General features: G+C 49.1%; 1 protein-coding gene across 32 annotated transcripts in view; it reads left to right on the top strand.

The window, feature by feature from the left end:
* The window catches only part of NRXN1 (neurexin 1), a 976,383-nt gene that overhangs the window by 626,937 nt on the left and 334,552 nt on the right, over positions 1-14,894 (top strand). For 4 of the 32 annotated variants that reach the window (XM_053383611.1, XM_053383610.1, XM_053383609.1 and 1 more), the window contains exon 1: positions 2,041-2,357. The exons of 27 other annotated variants lie outside the window; for them this stretch is intronic. In XM_053383611.1, coding sequence (XP_053239586.1) covers positions 2,126-2,357 — 232 coding nt within the window. In that variant the 5' untranslated portion in view covers positions 2,041-2,125. One more of the 32 variants, XM_053383612.1, reaches the window with a different exon arrangement.

Genomic DNA, 14,894 nt, shown 5'->3' with positions numbered 1-14,894 from the left:
TTTGGAACCTCTTCATTCCTGCATGCGGCATTAGGGCTGGCTTACACATGCATATACTTTGCTTTATTTTGGCAATTGGCAGCTGAGTGCGCAAAGTGGCTCCATCACGAAGCATTCCGTTTGGGGATGGTACAAAGCAAGTTTTTTGCAGTGATGCTGTCGCTGCCGTGGCCCATTCTACATGCAAGACTTTGCTTGTGGATCTGGAAGTCACCAAGCGGGGACAATGCATGTGTGAATGGTGCAACATTCCCATATGCATATTCAGGCAATGGAGGGAATCCTTTGGGGAAGGTCCTTAATTCAGTGGCAGAGCACATGATCAGCTCAGTGCATCCAAGGAGAGCCCCGAGAGAGGCAAGTTGGAAACCTTGGAGAACCTCTGTGAGGTTTTTGGACTACAGTTCCCATCTTCCCTGACCACTAGTCCTGCCAGCTAGGGATGATGGGAATCGTAGTTCAAAAACAGCTGAATGCCCAAGTTTTGGAAACCATGGTGTAGAAAGTACTGAGCCCTGTAATGATGCCTAAACAGGTGTAACAAAACAACCACATCTCACCCTCCTTCTTACTATCTTCCCCTGTCGAATTTCATACTTCTTGGGACAGGAAGCCGACTATATGCACACTTATGACACCATATAAATAAACAAATATTATAGAGATAATTACAGTGGTACCTCGGGTTAAGTACTTAATTCGTTCTGAAGGTCCGTTCTTAACCTGAAACTGTTCTTAACCTGAAGCACCACTTTAGCTAATGGGGCCTCCTGCTGCTGCCGCGCCGCCGCCACATGATTTCTGTTCTCATCCTGAAGCAAAGTTCTTAACCCGAGGTACTATTTCTGGGTTAGTGGAGTCTGTAACCTGAAGCGTATGTAACCTGAAGCGTATGTAACCTGAGGTACCACTGTATAGCCAAACATCAACATCTTCATCATAGCAGAACAGAGAGTTTTCCGTATCTTCACCGGATCGCCTTTGCTCCTTAAAAGGCGACTTGATGACCACTGGCTTCCCCACTCCGGCTAAACTCTCCTCGATGGACTAGCCTTTGAACACAGGTCCGGCATTTTTTCCAACCGCAAATATCTGGAGCTTTGCAGCCTCCACAGATCCCGCACCCCATCCTTTCCCCCCGGAAATCGGATTCCCTGTCTTGGTCTCTTCTCCCCCTACGGCGCCCCCCAGCCCGTGCGCGCGCCACAGCGCCTGGCTGCCACATGGCTCGCTGCTGCTTCTGTGGCTGAGCCCTCCCGAGCGCAGGGGCATCAGGTGCCGCCGGCGCCGCTTCCTTGCTCCCCCCTCGGCGGTCCTCTGCATTGCATGCCGGCGCCGGTGATTTGCTGTGGGGAGGCTGCAGATTTGCATAGCGCTCGCTCGCCTCGCCTCCTCCGCCGCCAGCCCGCGTGGCTCGCTCCGCGCTCGCTCTCGCCCGCCCCCCTCGCCGCGCTGGCTCAGTGCAGACGCGGGCAATGGATGCTCGCTGCAAAGCCGCCTCCTGCCCGCCGCCGCCGTCCTCCTCCTCCTCCTCCGCCTCGCCGCGTCCCCCTGCTTCGCCGCCGTCTCGCTGGCAATAGGCAGAGAGCGGGGAGCGAGAGGGAGCTCGCCGGGGGAGCTGCTGCCGCTGCCGCCGCCGCCGCCTCGTGCGTTCTTGGCGCGCCTTTGGCGAGGGAAGCGCTCGTGGCTCGCTCCGCTGAATGGATTGCCCCCCGCGGCCGCCGCCGCCGCCGCTCTTCGTCGGGGATCCGGCGCCCCGTGCGCGCCCCGTCGGCCCCCCGCCCCGTCGACCGACGCCCGCTTTGTGGATTATGGAAGAGACCCCCCGGAGCGTCGCTTGCTAGTGGAGCTACCGCGTGAATGAGCGCTGGAGGCTCCTCGGGGCCGTCCCCGCCGCGATTCCTTTGCCTGGGGGACCCGGCGGCGCTCCTCGGCCGCCTCTGAAGGATGGTGGGGCCTCTCCGGGGCAAGACGGGACTCCGGGCGAGGGATCGGCGCCCGGCAGAAGCGCCCGCTCCGACGACGCGCCGCTTGGTGCGGTGAGACGCCCGTGCGCGGCTCCCTCGCCCAAAGTTTGCCTGGCTGCTGCCGCCGCGCTGGGGTGGGGGGACACCCCCGCCCCGCTATGCCCCCACGGATGGGGGAGCTGGCCCTCTCCGAACCCGCGCCGTCGTCGCGAGGCCGCCTGGCCCTGCTCTGGATACTCCCGTTGACTCTCAGCGGCCTCCTCGGGGTGGCGTGGGGCGCCTCCAGTTTAGGGGCGCCGCACATCCACCATTTCCATGGCAGCAGCAGCAAGCACCCGTCCGTGCCTATCGCGATCTACAGGTCCCCGGCTTCCTTACGAGGCGGACACGGTGGGTTCCCGGGTGGCTGGGCAGCGGAGGGAGGGACGGACGAGGGGGCTGAGAGCCTCGACGGGGAGCACCTCGGCTGTGGCCACCTGGAAAGAGGGTGGCGCACGCACGTGGCGGCGGGGTGCGAGTGGACTCTGGATAAGAAGCACCAAAGGAGCGGGGCTTAGTTGCTGGGGGTTCTCTCTTCCCCCCCCCTCCCCAGGAAAGGGCGGAGGAGAGGAATGAATTCCCCTGCCTGCACGGAGGTTTGGGGAAGCCAGCGATCACCTGCCTTGGCGAAGCCAGAGCTTATGTACAGACGCCTGCTTGGCAAAAAAGGCGCAGTAATCCTGTTGCCATTTGTGGTGTCGCGGGGGGTTGCGATCTAGTGGTTTTGTTGGCGTTGAACACAGGGGATCTTTCGGAGGTTTTGTGCGCCTGCTTTCTCGCTGATGGTTGGGAGAATCGTAGGGCAGAGACAGAGAAGCGCAAGGGACCGAGGTGGGCATGAAGGAGGAGGGAGCCAGCCGCCCTCGATGGCCGGAGGGAGAGGAGACCGGCTTTGGGCGATCGCTAGGACTGTTGGAGTAGGAACCCATCAATGCACCTGAGGGGAAGGGGAAGACACACCCCCTCGGCAGAGGCGGAGAAAGGGAAGATGAGGGCGCTGCAGCCTCTTTCACGCGGGGAGAGGGTGGCTTTAACCCAGTTCCCTTCCTCCTCCCCCAAGTCTCTGCTGAAAGGGGTGGTGGTAGCACAGCTCGCTATGTCCCTTCAGCTTGCTTGCAAAGGTGGCCAGAGATAGAAGATGAAGCTTTAAAGGAAGAGGGCAGCCTTCACTCTTTTTCTGAGGCTCCCCAATGCCAGCCGGTTTCTCCAGCCCTCTGGATGGGTCCATATTGGGAGGGGCAGGTGGGGAAAGTAGGCGCCTCCTCCTTGTTTGGGGGACAAAGCTCCTCTGCCTGGCGGTCTGTACAGTTTAGTCCTCCGGGGAGGAGGGAAAAGGTACCCGCCAGCGGGAGAGGGTGTGTGCAGCAGGCGTCTGTTGCGGATAACTTGCTTGGGTTCAGGCTTGGGAGCGCGTTGGGGGCTGTGGTGTCCTCTGTGTCGCTGTCGTGAGATGCACCCCGTTGACCGCCCGAGAGAACCATCTTGCTTCTTGGAGAGGCTCCTCGAGCCCTGAAACGGTCGCTGCCTGCTCGCTCCGTGCCTGCTGTTCTGACCAGCAGTGTTGTCAAACAAGAGAAACAAATTCCCTTCCTTCCTAGCAATGGCAGGAGGAGGCTCCCTGTTCCCTCTCTCACCGCCTCGTTTTCCTTTTCCCAGGAGGAATAGCACTTTGGTCACACAAGGGTACATTGGGGCATGTGTGCTTCCCTCTTCTCCTTAATATTGGGAGATCACCCTCTCGGCCAGTGGTGGTGGAGCATTCCACTCTGCCTCACTCCCCGCGTGCCTTCCCTTTGTCGTCCCTTCCTCCAGATCTCCATCTCCCAGGAGTCTTCTTCAGAAAGGTTTATGTAAAAGGACAGTGGATTCTGGTGTTGGTGAAAACAAAGAGAAGGGGCCAGGCATTTGTGGCGTTCCAGGGGCTTGCATTAGTAACCCCCTTTTCCTGCAGTGCTTTAAAAAAAGTAGGTGAGGCTCATGTGTGGCATCTGTAGTTGCAAGATGCCCACCTGGCTTGGCACATCTCTGTGTGTGTGTCTGTGAGAGGCAGGAATTGAGCTGCCGCTGCTTGCTTTGTGGAAGCTGATCAGCAGCTCCTTTTGCGTGGTGGGGTGAGATCACAGGACAGCAGGGACCGTTTGGCCGCAATGGAAACTTCATTTGCCCACGGAGTGGTCAACTAGAGCCCAGCATCTTCGCTGTTGCTTTCTACGCATCTGGCGCGCCCTGGAGAGGGCGAGGCAGAGAGGAGGAGGTCCCGTGCCCCCACTCCACTCACCCCACACATATGCTTGCACATCTTTCTCTGCGCGTGAAGGCAGACCACGAATAAATCTGCTGGCATGCTTTTCCTTTAAACACCGCCGAGATGCGCTTATTTTTATCTCTCCCCAGCCAGCCCCCGTGGATCCAGCTCCCCGCCCCACGCCCAAGTTCAAACACGCTGGGGAGAAGGAGAGGGGTGCGGTGAGTCTGTGGGTCTGCTGGCGCTTGTAACCGAAGCCCCTCCGCTGTGGAGAAGGCTTCTGATAATTACACTCCTTCCAATTATCTCGGGCTAAAATCGATGGACTAAAACTCAGGTTGTCTAATTAGATAAAGGGCCCCGGCTGGGAAGCAAGCCCCCTAATCGTGGAAAGGCAACTGTAATGGACTCAATGTGTGTTTGTGGCAGGCGGGGGTCGGGTCCTGATGCTGGGCAGAGGGACTCTGCTGCTACAGCTGTGGTTTTAGCTGAGCCTTTGAATTCCGAGAGACACGCACGCACGCATTAACCTTTTCTTTGCTACCATCTCTGACTCTAGATCTACATTCACACGCCTGCTTGTGTACCGACTTGCTGATGTGGTACTAATAGAAGTAGCTGACGGAGTGGAAATTTCACGGAATGTGCCCCTCTGCTTTTAGGATTTTGAGCACAGTCTCCCTTTTTATTAAGAAGCTTTCGGTTGGGTCGTGCAGCTTCGTCGCTCTTCATCTTCATATCTTTGCCATGCTTCATTTCCACTATCATGTGGCGTGTCATTCACAAGCTTCGCAAGGCAGCAGAGCGATCTTCCGGTGGCGAGCCATTGCGTCTTTGTGTAAAAGTGACCCAGTTGGGGTTGAGTGACAGTCCTGGCTGGCTTTTGATGTCTGTTGTTTCGTTTTTTTGTTTTGTTTTTTAAAAAAAGCTTGCAATACTACGCCCATTTAACAGGGAAGTAAGTGCCATGGATCTAAGTGAGGTTTTCTTCCAAGTAAACATACGTAGGATCAGACTGCAAGACATGCTGAAGAACGTTGGCGTGGGGTGTTTGCATTTACAAAAAAAGAAAAGAAAGGAAAATTACCCTTGTGTGGTGCACTCTAAATGTTAACTGGCCAGAGAGGGTATAACAATCAGCCGCTTGCATTAATTTTGTAAATGCAGGAAAAGGGGGGGGGGTGCTTGGAATGAGCCCAAAGTAGGGGGGGGGAGGGTTTGAAGGAAAAAAAGCACACCCAACCCCATCCTAGCATTCTGTTCCTCTCCCACTTGACTCTTTCAGAAGTCCGCATGTTCTCTATCACATATGCCTACATAGGGGAAATTAAGGGCTAACAGCCTTGTGTAGCTTCAGTTATTGCACATTTGGTTGAAAGAAAAAAAAAGGATCATTAAGAGCTTCCTGGAATAAAATCCAAAGGGGCAGATTGAAGGGAATGGGAGGCAAACAGCCCGGGAAGCCTGCGGAGCACAGTTGTGTTTCAGGCAGCGTTTAAAAAACCGTTTGCATACTTTGCTTTGGATTCAATTAAAGCTATATGGGAAGGGAAGAAGAGGGAATGGTGATGAGGGAAAAGCACCCAGCTGCAGCCACCCCCCCTTTCCATGTCTGTTTGGGGGGTGGGGTGAAGGGAGGGAGACCTAGAAGCTAGTTTACAAGGCTGGCAACCTAGAGCACAAACACACCTGTAATCAGAAGGTTTTCATTTAGTATTTGGGCTTTTTTGATACCCGGCACAATGCCAAACCACACGACTTTCTGGCATCAGACGCCTTTGTGCACACCAGTAACAGGGGTGTTTCCTGGACTGAATTCCGGGAGGCTGGATTTGGTCATCCCTCAGTAGATAAGGCACATTGGGTAGAGATGGTCACTCCGTTATGTGTGCTTGTGTGTAATCATCCTCAATCTTCCTGCCCTCCCCAGTCCCTTAACTCAATCTGCTGTGTTGAACAAGGATATTGGCTTCTTTCACCTGTCTAAGCAGAGGTCTTGGAGACAGCCCCTCTTTCTCTCTGTGCTGGGCAAACTTGTGAGGGCGGGGGGAAAAGAAGCATTAACTGGCAATGCTGGCAACAACAACAACAACAAAAGCCTGAGTTGTATTTTCTGGAATTTTGGAAGATTCTCGTTGAGTCCATTGTTAATATTTGTGCGTGGGCAGCAGGCTCCCCGTTTCTTTGATAAGCTCCACTGAAGCAGATCGGTTTCTGGCTCATGATGGGCACATGAAGTGCATCAGTACAGCTGCCAGAGGGATGCTTCTGGAGAGAGGCAGCCAGTTACTTCCCTCAGGTGCTCAGTTCCTTCCCTCTGCAGTGCCGCTTGCCTGCTTAGACACTTGAGGGAAAGGGTCGACACCCCCTTTGGGTGTTCCACTGCTCCTAGATAGCAGTGTATCTGAATTCTGTTCTATGGCCAACACAGATGTATTTAAACAGTACCCTCTTTATAAAGACCTCATAAAATAGCTATTCACTTCTTACCAGGCCCCTTCCAGACTGTCATATATATTTTTTTTGCAGGTGTTTTTTATTGTTATTTTTTTGCAACATGTCATTGATGCAATAACAGCGCATTGATGGTGGATTTATCCACCGTCCACACATCCTTCGACTTTATTAGTTCTGTGATGCTTCCCCAAGTGTCAGCGAATTCTTGCAAAAGCAAGCCAAAAAATACTGGAACATTTGTGGTATATATATATATATATATATATATATATATATATATATATATATAAAGTTACAGAGCTTTAAGCAGGAAGTCACAGGACATGTACCGATTGCACAAGACAGTATGTTTGCCTGAACATTTGCACACTCAAACAGTGGGATTGCAAGCAACCACTGCAATACCGTCATGAGCAGAAATCATTGTGAGTGCACAATAAAAAGGTCGTTTGGAGAGGCCCATCGTTTGTGCACTTTAAGCTCCTAAGTAGTATTAGAGGTGGGGATGAAGTGTTGGACACGGTTTACAGAAAAGGTGCTTTGGGCGTTTGCATGAGAAGCTAGGACATGAATATAACAAACACTTGTTTACCAAGATGTCCATTGTTACATCTTACATGCAACCCAGTTCTATGAGTGACAAGAATTGCAGGCGTGGTCAGGTTTTGCTTCTTTGGAATGAGATGATTGGAGGCTTTCTGGTGCTTCATCATATATGTTTTATTAGCACATACATAGAGAGAAATTCATGGCATTCAACACACTGCAACAAATACTGCTGCCCCATCAATTTTCTAGGAGGAAAACACCCACCACCAGTGCCATAGGATTCTTGGCAAGAGCTACTCAACTCCGTGTCTCTCTTCCAGTCCCAGCCTGAATGAACTCAGTCTAAAACCTGCATCTGTTTCACAACCAGCTGGATGAACTAATTCCCTGCAGAAAGGGGGAAGATAAGGGAGAGGAAAGACTTTCCCCACTTCCAGAAGGAATCTCTGAGGGTTCCCATTCAGGCCCATCTGAGCCCATCCTCCCAACCAGTTTGCCTCATTCTAGCCACCCCCCTCTCTTTTACAAACAGATACACAGGATTAGGGACAGCATCTTCAAGGGATCATTTAAAGCAGCCTCCCATCATATAGCAGAGGTAGGGTGCCTTTTTCAGACCATGCTGGTCCACCTTCCAGGGTTCGTATGCCACATCAAAGGCAAAAGTGGGCAGAACAACTGATCTTTGTACAGTAGGCTGTATTCCAGCCACCTCAGCCAGAGGTTTCTACATATTAAACACACCCCAATTCCCAGTCTCTTCACACTCCAGTCAGATAAGCAAGAGTTCAGGGACACATTCCAGGCAGGCAAAAACACTCCAGGTTGAAGCAGAGCAGGGCCACTGAGTGGTGGTCTGGCTTAGCTTGGCCTGGCGGTGGCTCCTGGGCTCCCCACCCATCATACAGGTTCATTCATTAAGGAGCTGTGATTGTCTATAAGACTACTGTATATTGATAGTCTGTCGGGTGATGAACCTGGGTTTGCCTCCCATGTCATGAGTGGAAGGGTGTTCTACTGCTTTATAAAATCCACATTATTAAGTCCACCCATTCAGGAAGAAATCCTGCAAATTGTTTGGACTTGCTGGCAAGTGAATGTTATTTCTTTTTAACTGGAGATCATGTGGTAGATCCTACACAAAAGCCTTGCAAACGAACACATTAATGGGATAGATTATGGCAAGTTGTGCAAATAGGGGAATGATCTGCTTTATGAAAAGCTGTAGAATTAACAGCACAGGAGGGCAATTGCATTATGGGGCAGAGGGTCTGGATCCAAGAATGCATGCTCTGTTCCACTGCTACCAGTAAAGTCCCTGTGGTTCACCGATGTGTGTTGAATCTACAAAGCGAGAAAGAATGCCCATGGGATCATGAGGGTATGTCATTGTTTAGGAACTTGCCAGATGGCACCAATAACCATACAGCATTTTTTGCAAGAATCCCAGCTACCCATCAGAAGGCCTGGGCCCAGCTGTGAGACCATGGTCTATCTTCTCCAGCTCTAGGGTACTTAGCACAATCTAACTCGGATCTATAAGGTTGGGCACTGTAGCAGCAGCAGGTGACCAAGCAAATAGTTTGGATCTCGGATGGGGTAGGTTTGAAATGCCACTAAGTGCTAGACCAGAGGAGGTGTGGTCCTGGGAGGAGTGGAGAGAGAAGAAACACCATGGGGCATCTGAAGCAGCATAACCGGACGCCTTCATCTTCCCCAGCTGCAGCAAAATATTTATCTCCTGTATTAGTCTCCCACAGACTTCACCGCCAGAGGTGCATTCCTTCAGTGTCTTCCAAGACAGATGGTTGTCAACAACAGCTAGGCTTCTAGGTGCAGCAAGCAGGTGGGATATGTTCTTCAGTTTCACTCATGGCCTGGCAGGAATTTTTCTTGCAAATTGGGAATGGACATCAGCTGGCTGGAATGCTAGCTGAACTCTTGAATAGGTTTAAAAGGCCCTCTTTCTCCACGAAACCTCAATAAACCTAGAAGAAGAAGAGTTTGGATTTGATATCCCGCCTTTCACTCCCCTTCAGGAGTCTCAAGGAGCTAACAATCTCCTTTCCCTTCCTCCCCCACAACAAACACTCTGTGAGGTGAGTGGGGCTGAGAGACTTCAGAGAAGTGTGACTGGCCCAAGGTCACCCAGCAGCTGCATGTGGAGGAGCGGAGACGCGAACCCGGTTCCCCAGATTATGTGACTCTTAACCACTACACCACACTGGCTCTCTCTAGGTGCAATAAAAATAATAATGGAAGGATCATCAGCCCACATTGGTGCAACTGATCTTGCAAATCACCACTGCCAAAAGGAGCATGGGGATTACTCAGTGCCCAGACCTCATGCCTAGACTGCCAAGTTTCCATCATGCCATGGCAGGGCCTTCCCAGTGATGGTTCCCTGTTTGTGGAATCCCCTCCCTGGTGATGTGGGTGTATGTCTTTCAGTGGGAACTTGAAAACCTTTCTGTTTACCCCGATATTTGATTGCTGAAAGGTTCCTGGCATCCTTGAGATTATAAGCCGTGACAGTCTATTGTGTGACTGTTTTTTACATGTCTGACTGCATTTTTAGCTGTTTAAATGTTTTAAGTTTGATCCTCCAGGTGTCCCGATTTTCCAGGGATGTCCTTGATTTAGAGAAGCCATCCTAGTTTATTATTTGATCCCGGAATGTCCCGCTTTTCCTTAGGATGTCCCTATTTTCATTGGAGAAATGTTGGAGGGTATGGAGTTATCCGACCCTTGAGCCGTCTGAAGGCAATCCTGTATAGGGAAGCTATAGCAAAATGTTTATTGCTTTATTATGTTTTTATATACATTGGAAGCCACCCAGAGTGGCTGGAGCAACCCAGTAAGATGTGTGGGGTATAAATAGTAAAATTATCACTATGGAATGGGACGTCCCTATTTTTATTGGAGAAATGTTGGAGGGTATGTTAAGTATGTTTTTATTTCAATCATATTGTTTTACTACTTTCATGTTTGTTGCTCTGGGCTCCTTTGGAAAGAAGGCTGTGATGGAAATGTATTAATGACTACTACTGCTACTACTAAGTTCCCTTTCATATCATTTGGGGGGGGTCTTTATATGCCATTAATTTGAAACAAAGACCTGTGAGAATGTTTGGGGAAACTGGGCATGTTTAGCCTGGAGAACAGAAGATTAAGGGGATATGTTTTGGTGGTATTCAAACATCTCAATCTGAAGATGGAGCAGACTCCTCTGTTGTTCCAGTGGACATGTCTGCAACCAATGGGTAGAAGTGGCAGGAAAGGAAATCTCAGCTAAGCATTAGGGGAAACCTAAATGTAAGGCAGTACTACATCCAGTTGATAAGCCAGGCTTGGAACAGTGGAACTTCTACTCATGACCACAATCCGTTCCTGAGGCCCCCCCGGAAGTCGAAACGGGTCGCTGGGAGAGGCACCGTTGTTCACAGGCGCTAGTGGCGATTGCCCACTTCTGTGCATGTGTGAACGGCGATTGCCGCTCCTGCTCATGCGTGGATGGCAGCAAATCCGCTGGTTACTTTCAGGTTTGCCGCAGATGTTGTGCGAAATGGACGCAAGCAGAGGTGGACATAAGAAGAGGTTTGACTGTTATTTCAGAGGGGTGGACAGGGGTGGGGGTGGTTGGCAAAGAGATTTAAGATTCCTAGCAAACAAGATTCAGATACCCATTGTTGGATAAATTGAGTATTAATCTGTTAAAAAGCAACCAGTGTGTTCTAAGAGTGTTTGTTGTGTTTGTTTATTTACAGTGGTACCTTGGTTCTCAAACTTAATCCGTTCCAGAAGTCTGTTCCAAAACCAAAGTGTTCCAAAACCAAGGCGTTTTCCCATAGAAAGTAATGCAAAATGGATTAATCTGTTCCAGACTTTTAAAAACAACCCCTAAAACAGCAATTTCACATCAATTTTACTATCTAACGAGACCACTGATCCATAAAATGAAAGCAGTAAACAATGTACTGCAGTCACACAATGAATCAATCAGTAGCTGAACTGGGTTCCACACAGTCACAAAAACAAAACAAAAAGGCCCACAAAAACAAAAACACAAAATAAATAGCGAAATCAGACAGACCTCAGCATAACACTCAAAACGGAAGTGTGGCACTCAAATCGAAAGCATAGGACTCAAAACGGAGCACCTTTGGCTTCCAAAAATAGTTCACAAATTGGAAGACTTATTTCCGGGTTTGCAGTGTTTGGGTTCCAAGTTGTTTGAGTACCAAGGTAACACTGTATAACCAAATCAACATTATCAGCACAGTTCAAACAGATGCCCTTTCTTTCCTTCTTTTGTTCTCTTACTTTGTCTGTCATTCATATATATATATATGAGAATGAATGGGATTTGGGTTTGAAATTGAAAGGGATTTGGGCTTTAGACACATACAAGCCCATATCAGTGTTTAGATCAGAAACAAGAAGTGACCCAGCAAGAATGCCCCGGCTTCCCCTTCTTCACGGCTTGGAGTCTGGGGACGGGCAGGGGGGAAAGCAGCTGAGTAAGCAGGGAAGACCCCAAAACAGCTTCAAAATAAACCTGGATGTCTGTTCCACCTTGTTTGATCAGCTTTTTGGGAGTGCCTGTAGCTGGCCATTTCAACAGCTGCTGCCACAGCCAACTAGGAGCTGCAGTATGAACCAAACCATAGTTATGCATGTGAGCAAACCTTGCCTTTTGCATGTGCATGTTAGCTGCTACATCAAGAATATTTAGGTGCTGGCAAGCTAGACCTCCAGATTTACCAAGAATTGTTGTACAATCCTAACAGTACGTTTGTATGTGTGCATTTTTCCTTTTGAAGCATCAACTCCAGCCAGTATCAGATCATTCATTCTACCTTGGCTCCATCCAGTTCTGATTGAACTCTCTAGGAGCTTTGTGGATAGGAGGATTAAGATTTATAATACTCCAATAAAATCCTTATGCAACCACAGTGGATACATGATATTCAAATAAGGACTTTTTGTGTGTATGTGTGGAGGAGAATTTCCTGTTGCTGTACAAACAACATTTTTTTTATGACCTTCTTCTGTGTAGTGATGAATAAGAAATCTGTAGGAGGAACCTTTTCATTATACTAGATAATAATATACTTATATAACTCTTTATTTATCTCACTGTGTGATTTTATTAAATGGGACTAGCACACTTGCAATTTTTGCCTACAGCATAGATGACTAACCTGTGGCAAGGGCAGCACTGGGCTGAGACATGTCTGGACAGAACTTCAATAGTTTAGGGTCTCTGCTGTGCAGCTGAGTCAAGCTGTTAGTCCTCCCTGCCTCTTGTGCAGTGTCTTCATAGGATTATAGAATCATAGAGTTGAGACCCTGAGGATCATCTAGTCCAACTCCCTGCAATACGGGAATTTTCAGCTGTCCCATATGGGGGTTCATAATAGCCTAGGGTGCCATATTTCAAGACGTTGTTGAGCTTTTTGGGGAAAATGAACCTCAAAGTTGCACAAAAATGGCTGAAATATGGAAAGTTTAACACACTCAGCCTTTTGTTTATAAAGGTAAAAGGTAAAGGACCCCTGGACAGTTAAGTCCATTCAAAGGTGACTATGGGGTTGTGGTACTCATCTCACTTTCAGGTTGAGGGAGCTGGTGTTTGTCTGCAGACAGCTTTCTGGGTCATATGGCCAGCATGAGTAAACCGCTTCTGATGCAATGCTGTGACAGAAACTAGAGTGCATGGAAAGACCATTTGCTTTTCAGACGCAGCAGTACCTATTTATCTACTTGCACCGGTGTGCTTTCGAACTGCTAGGTTGGCAGAAGCTGGGACAAAGCAATGGGAGCTCACCTCGTTGTGGGGATTCGAACTGCCAACCTTCTGATCAGCAAGCCCAAGAGGCTCAGTGGTTTAGACCTGAAAATAAAATAGCCTTTGTGTTGGTTCTAAAACGATTAACAGTGTTGTAGCCAGGAATCTGGTAGTTCACAGGGCATTTTCCAATGGCCAACACAAAGAGATGGCAGTGGCATTGCCTACGGTTCATTTTATTCATTAGGGAAATTTGTAAGCCACTTAATCCAAGAGCTCTCTACACCCTATAAATAGCACAGCTGAAAATTACAAGGCTATTGAATTGTACAGTTAGAATTCTTCTGAATAGCAGTCGCTGGAAACCACAAGAGGGGAGAGTTGCTCTTGTGCACTGATCCTGCTTGCAGGTTTCACACAGGCATCTGGTTGGCCACTGTGAGAACAGGATGTTGGACTAGATGGGCCATTGGCCTGATCCAGCAGGCTCCTCTTGCGTTCTTTGTTGTTGCTGTTGTTTAGTCGTTTAGTCGTATCCGACTCTTTGTGACCCCATGGACCAGAGCACGCCAGTCACTCCGGTCTTCCACTTCCTGCCACAGTTTGGTCAGACTCATGATGGTAGCTTCGAGAACACTGTCCAACCATCTCGTCCTCTGTCGCCCCCTTCTCCTTGTGCCCTCCATCTTTCCCAACATCAGGATCTTTTCCAGGGAGTCTTCTCTTCTCATGTGGTGGCCAAAGTATTGGAGCCTCAGCTTAGGTTCTTACAATCAGGCATGTGCTTGGGTTTTCTCCAGTGTCTTTACCGGTTTGCTGAAATTGTATTTTTCTCTCTCCAGGTGGTTCTGAAATTGCTTTATATTCTTCCTTTAATTTGCATTACAGTGATAAGACAGACTCCTTGATTAAGGAGCATCCCAGCAGATTGGCTGGCGGATTGTGAGGTTGTGTGTGTGTGAGAGAGAGAGCAACAGAGAGAGAGAGAGAGAGAGAGAGAGAGAGAGAGAGAGAGAGAGAGAGATGGTGGTGCGGGGAGAGAGGATCTCTTCTGGCACCAGGATCATAACTTACAGCCATTCTCCAAATGTGACTTTTAGGTTCCCCACATTTTATGTTGCCTTTCAAAAATTTCCATTCTGCTGTATCAGTCATTTTTCATATCTCCTGCCAAAGTATTAACATAAGTTGGAATAAAATGAATAATAAAGCAATCTCAGTCAGCAAAGTGGTTAATTGGATGTGCTGTTAAATATGCATATTAGAGAGAGTGGGGGGTTTCTCTGCTTCTGACAGCTTGGCTCCTCCTTTGAGCGGTAGCCTGCCTTTGATGCTAGGTGGACAGGCTGAGAGCGCAATCCAAAAGTGGAACGTGGCTGATGTGCTTCTGATAAACATCTTCATACAAGCCCCACAACCTCTGCACACTTGTGAGCTATCGATTGACTGTGGGGGCCTTTGCTCAGCCTGGATAAATAACAACACTCCATTGTCACTTATCAGTAACTGCTGCTGGGCTAAGCCTTGGGTGATCCTGTATTTTAAAAAGAAGAAGATAGCATTGTTTCCTTAGTCAAGTACTGTTCAAGCAATGTTAAGAGGAGTGATTACCTTGAAACCTAGCGGCTGCATTGGTCCCCTCTCCCATTTTCAAAACAAAACTGCAATTCAGTTATAGTTTGTTTGTTTTCCTTACAGGTAACAAATCAGTCAATTTTGATAGATGTGGCATAATTTTCAGAATTTGCTGGTAAGCTGGGAACAGGGCATGTGATTTGGCAACCGTTGCTGGAGTTAGGCAGGTTTGGGTCTGGTTAATTCCTGGATGGTAGGTTTTTTGGCAGGG

This window comes from Podarcis raffonei, chromosome 3 (assembly GCF_027172205.1).
Source record: "Podarcis raffonei isolate rPodRaf1 chromosome 3, rPodRaf1.pri, whole genome shotgun sequence".
NCBI classification, from domain to species: Eukaryota; Metazoa; Chordata; class Lepidosauria; order Squamata; family Lacertidae; genus Podarcis; species Podarcis raffonei.
This window is presented reverse-complemented; position numbering and strand designations above follow the sequence as displayed.